This window comes from Gambusia affinis, linkage group LG04, assembly GCF_019740435.1.
Source record: "Gambusia affinis linkage group LG04, SWU_Gaff_1.0, whole genome shotgun sequence".
Taxonomy (NCBI): Eukaryota; Metazoa; Chordata; class Actinopteri; order Cyprinodontiformes; family Poeciliidae; genus Gambusia; species Gambusia affinis.
The window spans coordinates 25,284,616-25,303,460 of record NC_057871.1 but is presented as its reverse complement, the minus strand read 5'-3'; the positions used below and the strand labels follow the sequence as shown (position 1 = coordinate 25,303,460).

Genomic DNA, 18,845 nt, shown 5'->3' with positions numbered 1-18,845 from the left:
TATTGAAGTTACAGCACTCTGAAACTGAATGTGTCCTCGTGCTCTTGTTGCTTACGGTTTGACATCCACTGGATTTCTGTTGACCTACAGAACAGAGTCATATCTATGACTGACTGATTTGCAAGTCTTTTTTCGTTTCTTACTGTTCACACAGCAGACCTGTTGAACTCTGCAGGCACTTTGTTCATCACTGCAAGTCTGCCTCTCCTGTCCTGCAGTTTCTCTTGTTTTTATTTCTGACGCCGGAAGTAATTAGCTGTTTTGAAAGGATGCTAGAGGTCAGTCTTTCATTGGCATTTTCGAGGCATTTGCTGGGTATTTTCTGCTGTTGGATATGAGGTGAGAGTCTGAAGGTTCTCCTAAAGGCTCCCGTTAACTCTCTGGTTAGAGCTCAGCTGCTATGGCTTTCACACCGCCATAGTTAGTCAGTCATCTTGGCACTTTTCAACTAATGTGTGACAGGAGCCACATGCAGATGGGAACTCGTTATCATGCAGTCTTTGTAAAGACGCAGTGCAGATAAATGAAGAGGATCAAGGCAGGTTCAGCTGCAGGCCTTTCAGTTCAGGCGAATCTTCACAATGTTTTCCTTCTTTTCCTCTTCCATCTGTCTCAACCAGCAGTTGCTGAAAACTGTCAATCAGGAACATTTTGAATTCAAAACAGTGTTCATATGTTTCAAGTAGGGCATTGTTAGTTAATTGTTGACGTTATCGTCAGCTAATTCAGTGTTTGATTAATCGCTAATTGGACTGTACAGATTCTAAAATGTTCCATTTGATGAAAGAGCAACATGGTCAGAACAGTAATTAAGTCAAAACGTTACAAAAAAATTTTTTATTCGCATTTAAGATAAAATTTTTTTTAAAAAAGCTTGTTAATAAATATGTTTTATCCAGAACTCCTCCAGTTGTAGTTTTAGTTTCATCTGGTTCAAATTCTGTTAAAAAAATCTTAAATCTATATTTAGGCATCTTTTCCTATCCACTTAATTATTCCTCCTAATTTTTTTTTGCTTATTTTCTCATTTAAACAAGATATTGAAAATACTTATTTGCATCTTTTAATGTACATCTAATATTGTACAAATAAATGGCTAAGAGCAGAATGTGCCAATTTTTAACCGATTCATCATCAGAATAACCAGTTATATTGACGGTACGATTCCCCTGGACCGGTTTCTCGCAATTACTTTTATTGCCATTTTAATGGACTTTAAAACTGCGCCGTCCACAAGTAAATGGGCAAAACGTCAGGATAACCAGTTAATCGTTAAGATAACCAGTTAATCGTCAGGATAACCAGTTAATCGTCAGGATAACCAGTTAATCGTCAGGATAACCAGTTAATCGTCAGGATAATTGATTACTATAATAATCATTAGTTGCAGTCCCAGTTTCAAGTAGCTCTTGCAGTATGACTTGACTTTTTGGGTTTGTGTTTTCTGCATTTGCCGTCATATTTGGAAACTAACTCAGGATGAACTTTAATGCTATTCCCTCAAAATAAGCTATTCATTAAAGTTTTGTTTTATTACATGGTTCCCGAGTCTTATAATCGACACAAGGTCCTTCTACTTTGTTTTAGGGCATCTTTCCTTGCTTTGCTGAAGTGGTTTTCAGGACTGCTGCGCTGTAGTCTTACCCTTTCTTTAACATGCGAGAAGCCCCGGCGCCTGCCAAAGAAATAAATAGCAGTGGACTTGATTATACAGGGGAGACACAAGTGAAAACACTGCAGCCGTGTAGCCCAGGGAGCCCAAATAGATACATAGGCTACTTTTAAACCCACTGAGCTGGAGACCCAAAGCACACGAGTGCTGGCGATGGTGGAGGACTGTCTCAGGGCCTCTCCTCCATCATCTGTCTAACTTGGTTCACTGGCTGTTGTCTGGCCGACTGCAGCTCTGATTCTCCCCTCCCGGCGGAGGACAGTAGCTTTTTCTAAAGAGGTCCTCTGCTGGCTCAGCGTCTTCTCAAAGGAAAAGGAGGGCTGCTGTCCTGCTGGAGGAAAGAATATGTTTTTCTGACGCCCACCCAGGCGTTTCACCACAGACACCACAGTGTGGGCTGGAGCAGGCCAACACTAGAGAGCTCACCTTTGTCCAGACTTGATCTGATTCTCTCTCTACAGAGGAAAAGAAGAAGAAATTGAAGCCGTTGAGTTTTGTAAATCCCCAAACTGGATTCTGGTTTATTTTTGTCCAACATGCTTTTGTCCTTTTCTCGCCCTCCTCAGAGCAGCTGAGGGTTTAGTTGAAAATAGTATAGCCGCTAGATGATGTGGCCCAAAATCAATAACACACTGATCAGTTTGCCTGGATATCGATAAATGGACGATAGCACTAACTAAGGGATGTCAGCGTAAATACTTTACAGCCAGTTGTATTGACGTTATGATTCCCCTGGACCGGTTTCTCGCAATTATTATTTTATTGTCATTTTAATGGACTATAAAACTGCGCCGTCTGCAAGTAAATGTGCAAAATGTGTACTTTTAGTTGTTAAGAGTTACTGAACAAATAAACACAACTGAACAAGTTTGGAAGTATAAAATAAGTTCACTTCCAGCTGGTCTGCAACCGTTACAGTGCAAAGAGCCATTTTTACCTTCGGTCCAGCTAAGAAAAACTCCTTCAGAGCCACAGATGTGACTTTACCTTTTGGGGAAAGAAAAGGCAACTTATTATTTTAGAGTTTGTTATTTTTAAAGGAACCCTGTTTTATTTATGGTTTTTTTTTTTTTTTTTTTTTTTTAAATAAAGAAACAAACACTTTGGCATTGTCTTTTACAGGACGTTAATATTTCTGAAAAATGATGTTTTAAAAAGTACCCACCTAATGAAAAGAAGACTAGTTTTAGAAAGTATTGCTGCTGATTTTTAGTATCATTCTGTAGTGGAAAGTCAGCGCCATTATTTCTTGAAAATACTGCTAAAACCTGCGTTAATATTACAGGTATATTTAAAAACATTAGCTGGTTCTTTACTCTGTTAAAGAATCTGCAGATTATTACTTTTTATGACATTAACGTTCTTATTATTTTTCTCTTAATATATTTATTTTAATTGTGCAAAGGTCCAAAGAGCCATTTGTGAAAAAAGGAACACCAGCCAATTAAAAAATCCGAAATATTTTGTTGAAACCACTTTTTTTGTGTTACTTAAAACAGAACAAAGACATTGAAGTGAACCTTCGATGATTCAACTGTGACCAAAACCCTTTTTTTTTTTTTTTTTTTTTTAGTTTCTAGTAGACGGGAAGTATTCGACATGGAGTTGAGACAGAAACAGCTGGAAGAATGATTTAAAGGGATTTTTTTAATATATATATATATATATATATATATATATATATATATATAAAAAGGAAAACCGTTGCTGGATACTGATGAGCTGAGAAAACACAACTCTATAAGTAGCGTTGGCCAGGAGAACCAGGCCGCTGTGAGGCAGCTTGTGTGTTTCTGCTTATTCGGTTTATTTCCCTTTCTGCCTCTTTTCTGGTGGCTCTATTTACCGAACGTCTGGTAGCGCGCCTCGCCTGCTCACACAGACCCGGGATCAGATTCGCCGCAGGACTTAAAGGGCTGTTGTTTTAACACCGGCGATGAGTTTGAGGGTAGCGAGGGAATTTTTGACAAAACTCCACCGGTCTGTGGTTGGAAGCACACATGAGAGGAAGAGGGCTGGGAATTCCCTACTCTACACATCCCTCCTCTCTTCATGTCCACGCAAATCCATCACATCCACCGGAGTTAGAGCGATAAACAGGAAAAAACAAAAAAAAACGCGGCCCTCCTGATTACATTCACCTTTTGATGTCACAACTGGAAGAAATGGTTTCAACTTTTTTTTCTTTTTTTTTTCTTTTTTTTTCTTCCTTATAGAGTAAAACAATCTTATCTTTCCTCATTTGTCTTCATTTCCTCCTGCAGTCATCCACCACAGCTAAAGGACCAGGGTGGTCCCGGAGTCCCTCCGCAGGCTCTGTCTCCTGCTCAGCTGCCGGAAGAGGCGGAGTGTCTGACGGTGCCCAAGTACAAGAGAGACCTGGTGCAGAAGCTGAAGATCCTCCGGCAGGAGCTCTCACAGCAGCAGCCGCAAGCCGGCCACTGCCGCATCGAGGTCAGCCGGGAGGAGATCTTCGAGGTAAAAAGAACAAAAAGAAGACTAAACTGACGTCTGTTAAACACTAAGCACTTAGGGATGCTGATTTTCAGCTACAGGCTTTGCCTGACCTTTAATGGTGGTCTTTAAAACTAAATTTGTTTAATAAACGCATAAATATATCCAGGGAGAAGTGATTCAACCTGCATTTTTACATTATGCATCACCGCACGGGTGCTTGACATCCTTGAAAATGGTTCCATGCCAACAGAGGTGTGTAGAGGAGCCAGGCGTTGTGCTCTAGTGACAGCAGCACTACTTCAACATACTTTTACTTAAGTAAAAGTGAAAAGTAGCCGTCCAAGAAAGTACTTAAAGTAAAAACTTGCAAAATATCGGTCATTTAACTGAGGAAGAGTGCAGGAAATGTCACGGTCAGACAGCGGGAAAGTGGGGAAGTCGTGTCAGACCGTCAGTTCCCGAAACCACCCACAAACAAAACCTCGTAAAAGTGCATGTGGGATCAGTTTTTACAGAATAAAAGACTGAAGAAGGCCAAATGACGAAGTGTCTTAAGACTTCAGGAGAGTTAATAATCAAAAATTCCATAATTAGACCGACCAAAATAATTATGTGGAAAGACCAAAATGAAAATTATTCATATAAATAACATAATTACACAATCACAAGATCAGACCTAAAAGACATTTTTACAAATAAGTACATTATTTCTCTTACTGTTTGAAGTTAAATCAAATCAAACTGTATTAGTTAGAATTACTAAAATTATTTCTATTTGCTTAATGTCAGAAAATTCAACAGGAATAACTTTTGTAACTTTTCCAGACGGGTTGAATTTGAAATGTCTGAGTCAGACGTTCCAAAGCATAACATTTTGTTACATTTTAGTTGATCTTGTCCGCGCTGCAGAGTGTAGAATACCATCACAATATCTTATTAATAACGGTAATAAATTACATATAGTAGTGAATTTAAACTGTCCTCTTTAGTTCATTTGTATTGTTTTCATCTCCATGGAAAACTTGCTTTGAAAACGTAGAATTTTGCCGTGGGAAAACCGTGCAAGCCCCCTGTGTCATGCATTTTTAAGATTTTCTTTTTGCGAGGACCTGCCTCTTGATCTCCAAAACCGAGCCGAAAACTCTCGATTCTCACAACGCCGCGCCGCTATAACTCCGCTTTCTTTCTCGCTCTTCCAGTCATTAGTTCAGCTGAGGCAGAGGCATTCCTTCTGCGTGATTTCAGCAGCTGAAGTAACGGGGTGAGGCGGAGGGGAGGGGGGCGCCGGGGCGAGCAGCGGAGTGAAGACAGCAGTGGCGAGCGTTCATGGCCAAACATAAGTTCTTAACTACAAGCTGATCTCTGAAAACGATGACTTCATCGCGTTTTGACGTGGAAGGAGGAAGTTCTCCGACCTGCTCTGCGGATCCGTCTGATGTTTTCAAGCAGGAACCAGTGGTGCAGGTTTCCACCAGCATGGATGAAATGCTGGTGTCATTAGCACTGCTATTGCTTCTTAGTGATCACAACATTTTCAACTATGATAATCAAGACTTAGCTTTACAAGCTAGCTTAAGTTTATTCCAAGTGCTTGAAGAAAAAAAGCTAAACTGCAAGAACTCGTCTATAAGAATTCAACACAAAGGGCTGAAAAAGGAGCTGAAAGCTTTGAAGCTGTGAACTCTTTATGCCCTCTAAGGTTTTAACATTTACATTTTTATACAATGCGAGCCAAATTGCTTGAGGATGCACACAAACTTAGCCAGTAAAGTTTGTAAAAGTACGAAAATATGTAGCGACCTTAAATAGATCAAGAGTTACTTCTTTTTTTTTTCTCTTTTTTTTTCTTTTTTTTTTACAAATTCTTGGGCATGTATTTCATATTTTAATTTATTATTAAGTTAGTCATTTCCAGTCCAAAACTGGAATTTCTTCCTTTTTGAATGTTGCTGTCTTCATTCCAGACATCCATAAGTACTTGTCCTACAGCGTTCTTTAGAGAATTCAAAATGCCAATCTTTTCAATAACAATATTTCATTGAGCCTTCATTTAACCAGGTGAGATGATTTTACAACGTCAGCCTGTGTCCCACAGAGCTTGTTTGATTGTAACACAAGTTTTGCTAAGTTGACTGTCTGGTTCTGCTGTCCGTCCTGACCCTCAGGAGTCGTATCGACAAGTGATGAAGATGCGTCCGAAGGATCTTTGGAAAAGACTGATGATAAAATTCAGAGGAGAAGAGGGACTGGACTATGGAGGAGTCGCTCGGTAAGTCGTCTTTGCTGACGATGAACAGATTTGACGTAAAGACTTCGAGCTGACTCAAACGGTGTTTCAGGGAATGGTTATACCTGCTGTCGCACGAGATGTTGAACCCATATTACGGCTTGTTCCAGTACTCCAGAGACGACATCTACACCCTACAGATTAACCCAGACTCTGCTGTCAACCCAGTAAGGATAATCTCGATGTATTGGTCATATAGACTTTGAGTTCGGTTTCGTCATCGTTTGTGATATCGTTTGAGCAAATACAATCAGGATCCAGGTAAACGCTGTTCGTAACCTGCAGGAACACCTGTCGTACTTCCACTTTGTGGGCCGCATCATGGGCATGGCGGTGTTTCACGGCCACTACATCGACGGAGGCTTCACGTTGCCGTTTTACAAACAGCTGCTTGGGAAACCAATCACGCTGGACGACATGGAGTCTGTCGACCCCGACCTCCACAACAGCCTCGTCTGGATCCTGTAAGTAGAGACGTATTTCTCAATCCGTCCACACATCCACTGCTAGACATGTGGACGTTTGAAGCTTTTCAGTTCTTATGTTGAAGTCTTATTACTCAGCTTTCATGAAGGGAAGTAGAAGAAGAAAATAATGAAGTACAAGAGTGTGGTCACTTCTACCCTAATGTTGTTGCCAGGACCAGACATTAGTTCTTGTTTTGTTTTGATTTATTTTAATTCTATTAATTTAGATTTCCTGCTGCTCTAGTTTGTCAATGTCCACATTCTCTAACATTGTTGTTAAAAAATCTAAATCTAAATGAAAAAATAGAAATGGTTAACAAAAAACCCCCAAAAAACCAAATCAACAGTTTTAACTGTAGCGCCCTCTGGTGCCGAGTCTGGTGCTGAGAAAGGCAGCAGTGGGGAAAAAAAGCCAAAGCTTTTTGACACTTTAATCACATTTTGACACAAGATGAATATTTATTTGATTATGTAAATGCTGATGTATTCAAACTGGTGATCCTGTTGTCAGCAGATTGTTTTCAATTAAACAAACAGGTGGGAAAATAGCTGTTAATGTAACGCAGCAATTATCCACTCATATGTAAGCTGGATACAATAAAAAGCTGTTTTAATGACAAATTGAATTAAGTTAATGGTTCCAGTTCACTTAAACTTAACTTTTTTTAGACTGAAAAAGCTAATTAAAACCTGCTCAGTGCAGCCAAGTTAAATGTTTCCGTCGTCTCCCATCATCCCGTATCTAGTTGAGGTGGGACAGCAGAGAGATTATGGTGCAATTAACATCTTTAAACATGGACATTTAGAGAGTAAATATGATGAGCAAATCATTCAATATCACCCGTCGGTGCAAACAGACAGCAGCTTAACAATAACTCAGACTAAGTGAAGCTACGGATGGATGCTGTATGTCAGGATTTGACACTTTGTTTATCTAAACTCATCCTCACAAAATGTTAACAACACGACACCAAAAGTATCTATTTGAAGAAAACAACATTATTAAAACAATATTTGGAAGGATTGCATCAAGTTACCTGAAAATATGAAATAAAAGTAGTAGATAATAGGAAGGAAATCTTAAAAATGGGAATAAGATCCGGTCGTAGCTTCTGTTTTCTTTTCTTAAAAATAAGTAAAAGCATTTTTAAACCTATTAAATATGTGTTTACTATCGGCTTTAATGGGTTTAAGATATTTTATCATAGTAAAATAATAAAATATCTTATGTTCTGGGTGCTGCTGTAGAACAACTAGAGACGATGGTGCAAAGAATGACTCCTCATAAAATCAGCAACCTGGCATACAACTGTACAGTGTCTTCAGTCAGAGGCGTCTTCAGATTCACTGTAACACAGACTGCTACTGGAGATAATGCCTTCCCTCTGCTATCAGTGTCTACAGCAACTCTATAGAAACGTGAATAATTGAGTTACATTTAATTTCCCTTTGGGATCAACAAAGTGTTTGTCAGTTGAATTGAAGATGCACCAATTTAATGGGATTATAATTTTGTTGGTATTTTGTTGGCAGTGGGTTTCTGATAGCAAATGTGACTGGATAATGTCTAATAGACCAGCATGTTTACATGACAGTAAAAACCAGTTTCATCAGCATAGAGACGGAGCGGTTCTGTCCGAGTTCAGTACCAAATAATCTCTGCTCCTCAGGGACAATGACATCACTGGGGTCCTGGACCACACCTTCTGCGTGGAGCACAACGCTTACGGAGAAATCATCCCGCATGAGCTGAAGCCCAACGGGAAGAGCATCCCGGTGACGGAGGACACCAAGAAGGAGTATGTCAGGTACAGAACAACTGGCGGAGGGAACAGCCACGCAAAGCTCCACGTCTTCAGTTTCCCCGAGTTAGTGGGAGAAATGTGGTGAACGCTGTTCTCCTCCGGACCCGTCTGCAGGCTCTACGTGAACTGGCGTTTCCTCCATGGCATCGAGGCTCAGTTTCTGGCTCTCCAGAAGGGCTTCAACGAGGTCATCCCACAGCACCTGCTCAAGGCCTTCGACGAGAAGGAATTGGAGGTACGCCAGCCTCCACAAGAGCGTCTCGTTCGTTATTTATCCTTTTCGTTTGTCTAAACCTGCTCCGTTTCACGGTGACCACAACGTCTGTGCTCTCAGCTGATCGTGTGCGGCCTGGGGAAGATCGACATCGCCGACTGGAAGTCCAACACTCGGCTGAAGCACTGCACCCCAGACAGCAACATCGTCAAGTGGTTCTGGAAAGCCGTGGAGTCGTTCGACGAGGAGAGGAGGGCCCGGCTGCTGCAGTTTGTTACTGGCTCGTCCAGAGTCCCGCTGCAGGGCTTCAAGGCTTTACAGGGTGCTTAACGTCACTCGCCGCTCTTCAGCAGATCGCTTCAGAAAGCCAGGAGCCGCATGTAGCACCTGGCTGGCTTTTGTTGCACTTCTTCTTAAAGAGATCTCTACATTAATTCAGCAAATGTTTTAATAACTTACCCGAAAGGTAAATGAGAAAAACTGAAAGACGTTGAGAAAAAACACAAGCTCTTTTGTGAGCGTTGTCGCCACCTAGTGGCCAGACACAGCAGGTGTTTTACTGTACGATCGGACAAATTACAAGAAATTCCATCTGGAGGAACTTTACAAACATGTACAATTAGTCCACATTAAATTCAGATCAGTCCAGTCAAAACGTCTCATTCAGGTCTGATTACACACAAAGCAACTTTAATATGGTTGAGTCAAAACTAACTGAAAGCCGGCTGGATGTTAGTATCTCAAGATGCCCATCTGATTGACGTTGAGCACTGATTTGTGCAGCAATCCCTTGTGAAGACTGAAATTTATGACAAAATAAATGTTTTAACAATATGTGCAGGACAAAGTGCATGTTGCAGTCTGCACTGCAGCTCATCAGTTCTACTGTACGTTTTGGTTGCAGGTGCAGCAGGACCCAGACTCTTCACCATTCATCAGATTGATGCCAACGCCAATAATCTGCCCAAAGCGCACACCTGGTGAGGCGCACGCCCGCCAGAGAGCGGAGATTATGTTTCATGATTCCAAAATGTGTCTTTGTTAGTTTTCTTACAGTTGGTCACGATTGAGCATTTACAATCAGTTACGGCTTCGTTTCTTCAAACGTCAGAGCCATCAAAAGCGATTACAGAGGAGACTTGTTCAAATGATTGAAGTAAAAATGCTCCAGTCAGGTTTAGTTGTTCAGGTATTTATTTATGCCAATTAGTGGAGCATCGAATGTTTTAACAAAGTCTTTCACATGCGAATACAAGAACTTAATGTGGCACAGATGTTCCCAGAGGCTTCTGGTTTAAAAACAATATGCTAGCCACTGAGAAGTTCAAGATGGCCGCCATGGTCACAAAGAAAAATGGATTTTTGTTCTAAATTTCCCCATTTTTTATTTATTAATTTTTTTTTTAGAACAGATCACTTTCGTGTACAATCATACATAATTTGAAATCATATTTACTGATAATTTTTTGATTTTCTTCAAGATGGCCACCGTGATTAAAATTAAGACCGGCAATTAATTGAATGTGTTTGGCGTCAAAACACAGCCTATGTAATTTGAACTATAGAAATCTTATATGTTTTCTTTCTTTCCTCCTGGTGGACCTTTTTCAAAATGGCCACCGTGGTTGTAATGGAGAATATATGTTTGGTTAGATTCACTGACCACTAATTTACTGACCAAGAACCTTAACATTAACCATTAAACACATAAAAAGTAATAGCATAAGCTAACGCTATGCTACAAAGCACATAAAAAACTTGAACTATCTAACCATTTTAAAAATTTGCAGATGCTAACACTAATTGAGCACACTAAAAAAAAAAACAGTGGAGGCTAATTCTAATCACAAAGAATTAGTGGAAGCTAATGCTAACCTGCTTAAAATATAAAAAAAAAAATAGCATAAGGTAACACTAAACCACTAAACACCCAAAGAATTACTGGAAGCTAATGCTAATTCTTGGAAGCTAACACTCACCTATCTCAACCTACGTCTGGTTTGAGTTTTACAAAGTCCTCGGTTTCGGTTTTGGTATCAGGCTTTGGAACATATTAATACTTTAACGTTGTGAAAGTCAAAAAGTCATGAAGTGGCATAAAGGCCGTCCACCACGACATAAAAGTGGGTCACATTTTGCGGCAATAATTGGTTTGAAAGACTCAAAAACCGGTGGCCGTCTTGAAAAATATCCGCCATCCTGAAACTGAACTCGCCGACAGGAAACATGAAAACCTCTCGACCTCAAAGAGTTTTACAGCAACGTGCCGCACTGACTGTCTTCTCCCCTCCGTTCTTCTCCAGCTTCAACCGGATCGACATTCCTCCCTACGAGAGCTACGACAAACTGTACGACAAGCTACTGACGGCGATCGAGGAGACGTGCGGCTTCGCGGTGGAGTGAGCGCGCGCACGCCGGATCGCACGTACGGGACTCTGATGAAACGTCATCGGCGCCGCAACGTGCCGGCTGGGTCGCCCCTCTCTGAGGATCCGGCCTACAGTCTTCCTCTTCTCTCTTCCGTCATCATCATCATCAGTTCAGGCAGCACAGTCGTCGTTGCCATGGTTGGACTTCTTGTTTTTGCATTCAGACTAAACAGGAACATCGATCAAATTCAGTTTAGGAATCTTTGTTACTGGGAAATTGCTTTAATTATAATTTTTTTCCTTAAACACACAAGATCAAAGACCAAGTATTTCTCCGCCTGCAGTGTGACCGAATCGTCGTTCCTCCTAACCCTCCCCTTCCTCGTGGCTGCAGAGCTGGTGCTGGAGCGCCGTCGATTCATCCTACCTCAGTGGAAAGTGTTCACATTTGAAGTTACTCGTTCTAAAATGCCATCTTTAAATTCAGACAGCGATTCGTTTCTTCTCACCAGCAGTCATTTTGTTAATCTTTATTAAAAAAGCAGATTTAATTCCTGAAACGTTTCGGCGGCCGCATTTTTTCGTAAAGCATAGTCGTTGCGTTGCTGAAGCCCTTAGATTTTCTCCAGTTTTGTTGCATTGCAGACATGAATATGTAAAGTCATACATGATTCCTATTTTATTCTAGATACAACCCGGTGAAATGTGGTGTGCGTTTACATTCAGTCCTCCTCCGTCTCTAAAACCTTACCGACCCCCATTTCACATCAGGTACACCTGCATGTGTTTTTGGGTCACACAACTTAAATTCCTGCCTGTTTGTAATTTCAAATGATCTCATTCATCAAATATTCTTCTGCCCAAAAATCCCCCCAGCATGAGGCTGCCACCACCGTGTCTCACCATGTAGCTGAGAGGGGTTCTGGGTTTTGCAAGTAGCCCGAAATGTTCAGTTCGTTTAGCTCGGAAATACAGGTTGCCCCCGGCGACGGATTGTTCCACCCGACCTGCTGGTCTCTGCGTCTCCTCCAGAGTCACCACAGGCCTCCTGGCTGTTGGTCAAAGTGGCAGCCATGTTTAGGGAGGCTTGCAGAGGATCGTTGTAAACGTGGGGGTCTTATTTATTCGGGTTGTTCACAATAAAACGTGAAGGAGTGCATAAAGTGCTGGGTTGTGATCCATTTCTCCTTTCTTTTTTTTAAATTCATTTTAAGACATTCTCCTGGTAAAATTGCGTCTTTATTCTTCTAATATTGACTGCAGTCTCCAAATCAAACAAACATTCTCGTACGCCGTCATATGACTTTCAGAAGGCATGATTGAAATAAAAGCCACTTTTTGAAAAATGTAATTCTTTTTTTTTTTTTTAAGAAAAAAAAACGCGGGGGGAAAAAATCGATCAGGTATGACAAAGAAAAAAGAAAAGTGGGGTTTTATTTCAAAGAAATATCGCCCAGCCCTAGTTAAACCAAGCCAAGATGTGGAAAAAGTTCAAAGGTCATGGCATTACGGCATCGTTTGCGAGGCCCTGCATGTGTGTGTTAGTCTGTGTGTGTGTCCGTGTGCAGGCAGATGTTAGTTTGTTGAACCGCAGAGCTGATGAAACAACCCGCCCCGTCTGTCTGCAGCAGTGTGCAGGGGGATACAAGTTAAAAACAAAATGTTCATTTTTTTTTGTTTTGTTTTGTTTCCCCATCACATAACGTTGGACTCTCTCTCTCTTTACACTTCAGAGCACTTTACAAACTGCGCAGCGACGGCCGGAGTGCCACTCTCATGTCTGGATTAAAGTATATCATGTTTCCTTTTACGTGTGTGAGTGTGTGTGTGTGTGCAGCCATGTTAGCTAAAACGCAGATTTAGAAAGTATCTAGAGACCTGTAATTTGTAAGTATATATGTACAAAGATATAGCTATTTTGTATATTGTTGCTTGTTTTCTTTTTCGGTTTTAATTGCACGCATGTTAATGTCTTTCACAGACCTCTTTGCATTCTCAGGTGAAGTTAGCTTTTGTTTTTAATTATTATTATTATTATTATTATTATTATTATTATTATTACATTAGACTAATATGTGAAGAACCTAAAATTGAGGAGCCCCTTCTCTCCCTCGTCGGCGGCCATGATCCAAATATTAACCTGTAGGTCACAAACTAAAGATCTAAACAGTTTAGGTCGTTTTCTTTTGTCTTGTGCGTCAAGTTTGGTTCAAGTCTTGAGTTTTAGATGCAAACTGTTAACCGGATGGACGTTTGCGTTGTTTTACAGATTACTAATTTTTACATACTCTTATCACAGTTGAATTTCATATGCAGACATTTATTTGCAGCCATATCAGATGAGTTCGGAACATTCTTGTGTAGTTTGAGAGAATTTCTTTTTTCTTGTTTGTTTGTATCCATATGCAGGCTCAAATGTAATATCTAAAACTTCTTTCTATTTACCGAATAGTTACTGGACTGTTTTTTTTTTTTTTATTGGATTCTAATCATATTTGCACACACACACAGTTGTATGTTTGTCTACTTCTGCCCTTTTAATATTCTTTTGTCTGTTTTTTCCCCCCCCTTTGGTGCAGAATTTTGCAGCATTTATAGCAACAAACCCATACATCCTGATACAACAACTCAACATAAACGCAGGCTTTGTTTAAAACTTTTTTTTAATTTTTTTATTGATAGTTTACCTGTTCCAAACCACAGCAAGTCGTTGAATGTTTAGTACACACATCGCCCCGCGGTTTGAAACAAATAAAACCTGAATGCAACATTGTGTACCTGCATGTCTGTGTGGGCCCAGTAGGGCTGGATTGATTAATCAAAGTGTATGTGTAAATTTTTATTTTTTGGTGTGAGTTTTAGGAATGTTGATTTATTTCAGCAAAAAAAAAGAAAGAAAGAAAAAAGAAAACAAAACTGTTTTTTAAGACATTTATACGGCTTATTTACTTTGATTTTTATATTTATTTTAATGGTATACATGTGTGCATAGTTTCCACATTAGCTGCTCTGTGAGTTTGTAACTTACACTTGTACATAAGGACAATAAAGACGCAAAGTAAGAAACTTCTTATACCCTTGCAAAACACTGAGCAATAAAAAATATGCTGTTTGAACCCGACAGCAGTATGTTTTATAGAACAATGTGCATTATTGTTTTTTTTTGTGCTGAAGCTAAAAAAATAGATGATTTCGTTCACTGTTTTGAATCTTGTTAGAAATTAAGTAGAGCATACCACTCTAAAACATAAGCGATTTGTTTGAATTATCTAGGTATTATGAAATTCTAGTTGAGACGTTAAAAGTGAATCGTTCTAAAATATAGAATATAGGTTAAAGCTCTGACACCTTAAGTTACTAACCAATCTGATGGTGCAGATAAATATAAACCAACCTTTTATTTCACTCAAAATAATCCTCTTTTTCTTATATGTAGCACAGCTGGATGTTTATATTTTATATGAAACAAAAAAAGGTATGAATTCACATATTTTGTTACTGCTATTACAGTGCATTTAATTTACCTTAAGATGTTGGAATTTGAAATGTCACGTTAGGTTAGCTAGCAAAAAATGCTAAAGGTTAATCTTTACTTGTCGAGGTTTTCTATTTCCTTTTCCCTGTTAAAAAAAAGGTACAACAGAGAAAACTCAACGGTTCCCAATTTTTGTAACTATTTAATAACAGTTTATTCTGAAAGATATAGAATAATTTACACCGCCTTTTAAATGTCATGTTTCAGTTCACTCTCCGTCCAGTAGATGGCGGTATTGCTCCTGCTTTTGTTTTGACATTTGTCATTCATAAGCCTCAAGCAAGCGCACAAAAAGATTACTATTTTGATCACATAGGAGAGAGGAGGTAAGTAAACAGTTATTTGAATCGGAATGGTAATAAAAATAAAAAAGCTCCACAAATTCAAATAGTTAAGAAGCATAAGAGTATTCTTTAAAACAATAGAAAAAAGAGAAGTAACCTTTTACTCCATGGAGCCGGAAGTGAGGAACAAAAACCTAGCTTCTGCTGCGTTTCATCTTCCGGTAGCTAATAACTGAAAGGATTGTTTCATTGCTGAGTTGCAGCTTTTCAGGTAAATAAAACTTAAAAAAATGTTTTATGAGGCTGTAAGTTCACTGGATGCGGAGCAAACACATCAGTGGGCGTTAGAAACCCCGCCATCTTTGTTATTGTTGACACGTGCGCCAGCTAAAGACGCAGCTTTATGACGTCCACCTTTCTATTTCATTTTAAAACACCAACCACCCTCAGTCAGTGTGCTTAAGGTGTTTAATCGTCAGGACCGGTGACCGAAACAACATGTGAGCCTTGTTTTAGAAGAGGAACGCATCTAAAAGTTGCAGATAGTCGCTGTTGGGGACCGAACCTCGACATTCCTCCATTAGCTGGTCTGAGGCTCATCTTGTTGCTATGGAGTCTGCAGAAAGTTATATAGTCCTCTATTTTACCCAATAGCTCATAAATGTTTGTAGAGCCTAGTTTGTTTGTTTTACACACATGTGGTCATGGACGTTACTGGAATACCTAAAATTAATTATTTGGATGGATAAACAAATACTTTTAGTAACACAAATGTTGATAATTTGTGGAAATAATGAGAATCTGGTAATTTATTAAAGCCACCGATCTAGTTGTGACACTTTTGCTTTTAAGCCTGTTAAGATGGATTCCCTGGATGTCTTAAGTCTCTTACCTCATGTGTATCCTCAAGCCAAAGCAGACATGACTTCTTCGTCTTAGTCTTGGTGGGAGAACAGTACTAGTTAGTAATAAATTCACTAATCATGCCAAATTTAAGAAAGCTAGCAGTATTAGACTGACTCATTCTTTTTTTATTGTTTGTTTTCCAGGGAGTTTTGGAGAAGAATCCATGATGAGTTTTTCAAATGAGGCCATGCAGGACATCAGTGCATCTTCTTCTGATCGGCCTTCAAAACATGAGCAGGTAAATTTGATCATTACTTCTGAAACATCAATCTGTTGTCAGAACAGATTGATAACAGATTGATGCTAAACATAAACTGTTAGGTTTATGCATCCCATAATTTAATGATCTGTTCCTTGTATCTGTCATCAGCGAGTTTATCTCATGTGGACAGATTTTAAAATATTATTTCTGATTTACCCTGTGTGGTCACACCTTATTTGACGGGGTGTGCATAAGACTGACATAACATCTGTCATAAAGTGACATAACATCTGTCATAAAGTGAGATAACATCTGTCATAAGACTGACATAACATCTGTCATAAAGTGACGTAACACCTGTCATAAAGTGACGTAACATCTGTCATAAAGTGACGTAACATCTGTCATAAAGTGACGTAACATCTGTCATAAAGTGACATAACATCTGTCTTAAGACTGACAACATCTGTCATAAGACTGACATAACATCTGTCATAAGACTGACATAACATCTGTCATAAAGTGACTTAACATCTGTCATAAAGTGACGTAACATCTGTCATAAAGTGACGTAACACCTGTCATAAAGTGACATAACATCTGTCATAAGACTGACAACATCTGTCATAAGACTGACAACATCTGTCATAAAGTGACATAACATCTGTCATAAAGTGACTTAACATCTGTCATAAAGTGACTTAACATCTGTCATAAAGTGACATAACATCTGTCATAAGACTGACAACATCTGTCATAAAGTGACATAACATCTGTCATAAAGTGACTTAACATCTGTCATAAAGTGACTTAACATCTGTCATAAAGTGACATAACATCTGTCATAAGACTGACAACATCTGTCATAAGACTGACATAACATCTGTCATAAAGTGACTTAACATCTGTCATAAAGTGACTTAACATCTGTCATAAAGTGACTTAACATCTGTCATAAAGTGACTTAACATCTGTCATAAAGTGACGTAACATCTGTCATAAAGTGACACAACATCTGTCATAAAACTGACAACATCTGTCATAAGACTGACAACATCTGTCATAAAGTGACATAACATCTGTCATAAGACTGACAACATCTGTCATAAAGTGACATAACATCTGTCATAAAGTGACATAACATCTGTCATAAGACTGACAACATCTGTCATAAGACTGACAACATCTGTCATAAAGTGACATAACATCTTTCATAAACATGGAGTCTTTATGAACGTCTGACTGTTGTGTCATTTGGTAAATAAAGACACTTCAATGCAATGAGTTGCTCTAAAAGTTGCATTGAAAGCCATCTAAAAGTGCCAACTCTGCATTAAAAGTGTCATTATTTACCAAATGTCACAACAGTCAGATGTTCACAAAAACACTTTCATGTTCCTGACAGTTGTTATGTCACTTTATGACAGTGTCATGTCAGTCTTATGAACACCCTTCAAATAAAAAGTTACCAAATGTTTTTTTTAACACAGTTTTTATAATTTTGCAACTTTAAGCATATTCAGTATAATGGCTGTTTTCGTTCTTTTTCTTTATTATTACATCAAATCAGTCCAAAAAACGTATTCAGATTTTGCTTCATTTCCAAAATCCGCTCCTTTTTTCTCTTAAACCTTCTGTTAGAAAGCAGAGGCTTCATCCAGTCAAGATGAGTCTGAAAATAATGGTGAGTTAACTTTAAGCTGATAATTAATTTTTTTAGTGAAGTAATGACATCGATATATGCTGGGAAGTTGCAGTTATTACAAATATGTTCATGCACAGCTGAAGACGATGAGGAAGTTGCCACCTCACTGAGTGTGGGTGATGGACACTACCTGGTGGATCTGGGAAGGTTTGCGGCTGTAGATATTCAGTGTCCTTCTGCTTAGTATTTATTTACTCGCGTCCTTATTTAACCTGTGTGTGTTTTCCGAAACCCCGCAGCTCGTCTGAGATCGTGGTGGACGAGTGGTCCTTGCTGGAGCTCTTCAGGTGCTGCCGGCGGTGCGGCCGCAACTGTACGGTCATGAAACGCGTTTACGGACTGAAGGTCGTGGTCGACCAGAGATGCAGCTACTGCAAGAACAGATTCGACTGGACCAACCTGCCAGATAACTTCTGTGACGAAGACGACAAAGACTTCACCAATGGAAGGAAGCCAGCCAGCTGATTGAAGAGGCTCCCTGTAGCTCCCTTGGCCCCGGCCCCTTTTATTCTTGATGCCACTAGTGCCCTTTTTGAGGTCTAGGGGTTTTTTTTTCAAACAAATCTTTTTCTTAATTTTTTAAATCTGTATGTCAGAAGGCCTGTTTGTGCCCCTCAGCAATAATATTTAGCTAAATGTAATAATTTAGCTAAAGAAATTGGTCTGGCTGCCCTCAGTCTAATAATGACTCAGTTTCCAGGTGATTCCAGGAAGATTCCAGGTAGATTCCAGAGATGTGCATCGCAGCGGCTGCTCATGCAGAGCCGGTCCAAGGTAATATGGGGCCTTAGACAGAACCACCCTGTGTTCTGTCTAAGAACCTCAGCATCACTAACATGTTTAAATATCCATCCATCCATTTTCTTACACCCTTCTTCCCTAATTGGGTCAGGAGGGTTGCTGGTTCCTCTCCAGCTGCGTTCCGGGCGAGAAGCGGGGTTC

At 39.5% G+C, this 18,845-nt stretch overlaps 1 protein-coding gene across 3 annotated transcripts in view; it reads left to right on the top strand.

Annotated features, from left to right (window-relative positions):
- LOC122829374 (E3 ubiquitin-protein ligase SMURF2-like) overlaps positions 1–14,412 on the top strand; it is a 57,431-nt gene extending 43,019 nt beyond the window's left edge. For 2 of the 3 annotated variants that reach the window (XM_044113866.1, XM_044113864.1), the window contains exons 12-20: positions 3,937–4,150; positions 6,295–6,398; positions 6,469–6,583; positions 6,702–6,880; positions 8,554–8,691; positions 8,803–8,923; positions 9,023–9,224; positions 9,807–9,882; positions 11,206–14,412. In XM_044113866.1, the coding sequence (XP_043969801.1) occupies positions 3,937–4,150; positions 6,295–6,398; positions 6,469–6,583; positions 6,702–6,880; positions 8,554–8,691; positions 8,803–8,923; positions 9,023–9,224; positions 9,807–9,882; positions 11,206–11,305 (1,249 nt within the window). In that variant the 3' untranslated portion in view covers positions 11,306–14,412. The remainder of the gene's footprint in view (positions 1–3,936; positions 4,151–6,294; positions 6,399–6,468; positions 6,584–6,701; positions 6,881–8,553; positions 8,692–8,802; positions 8,924–9,022; positions 9,225–9,806; positions 9,883–11,205) is intronic. The other variant, XR_006370353.1, reaches the window with a different exon arrangement.
- The last annotated feature ends 4,433 nt before the right edge of the window (positions 14,413–18,845 follow it).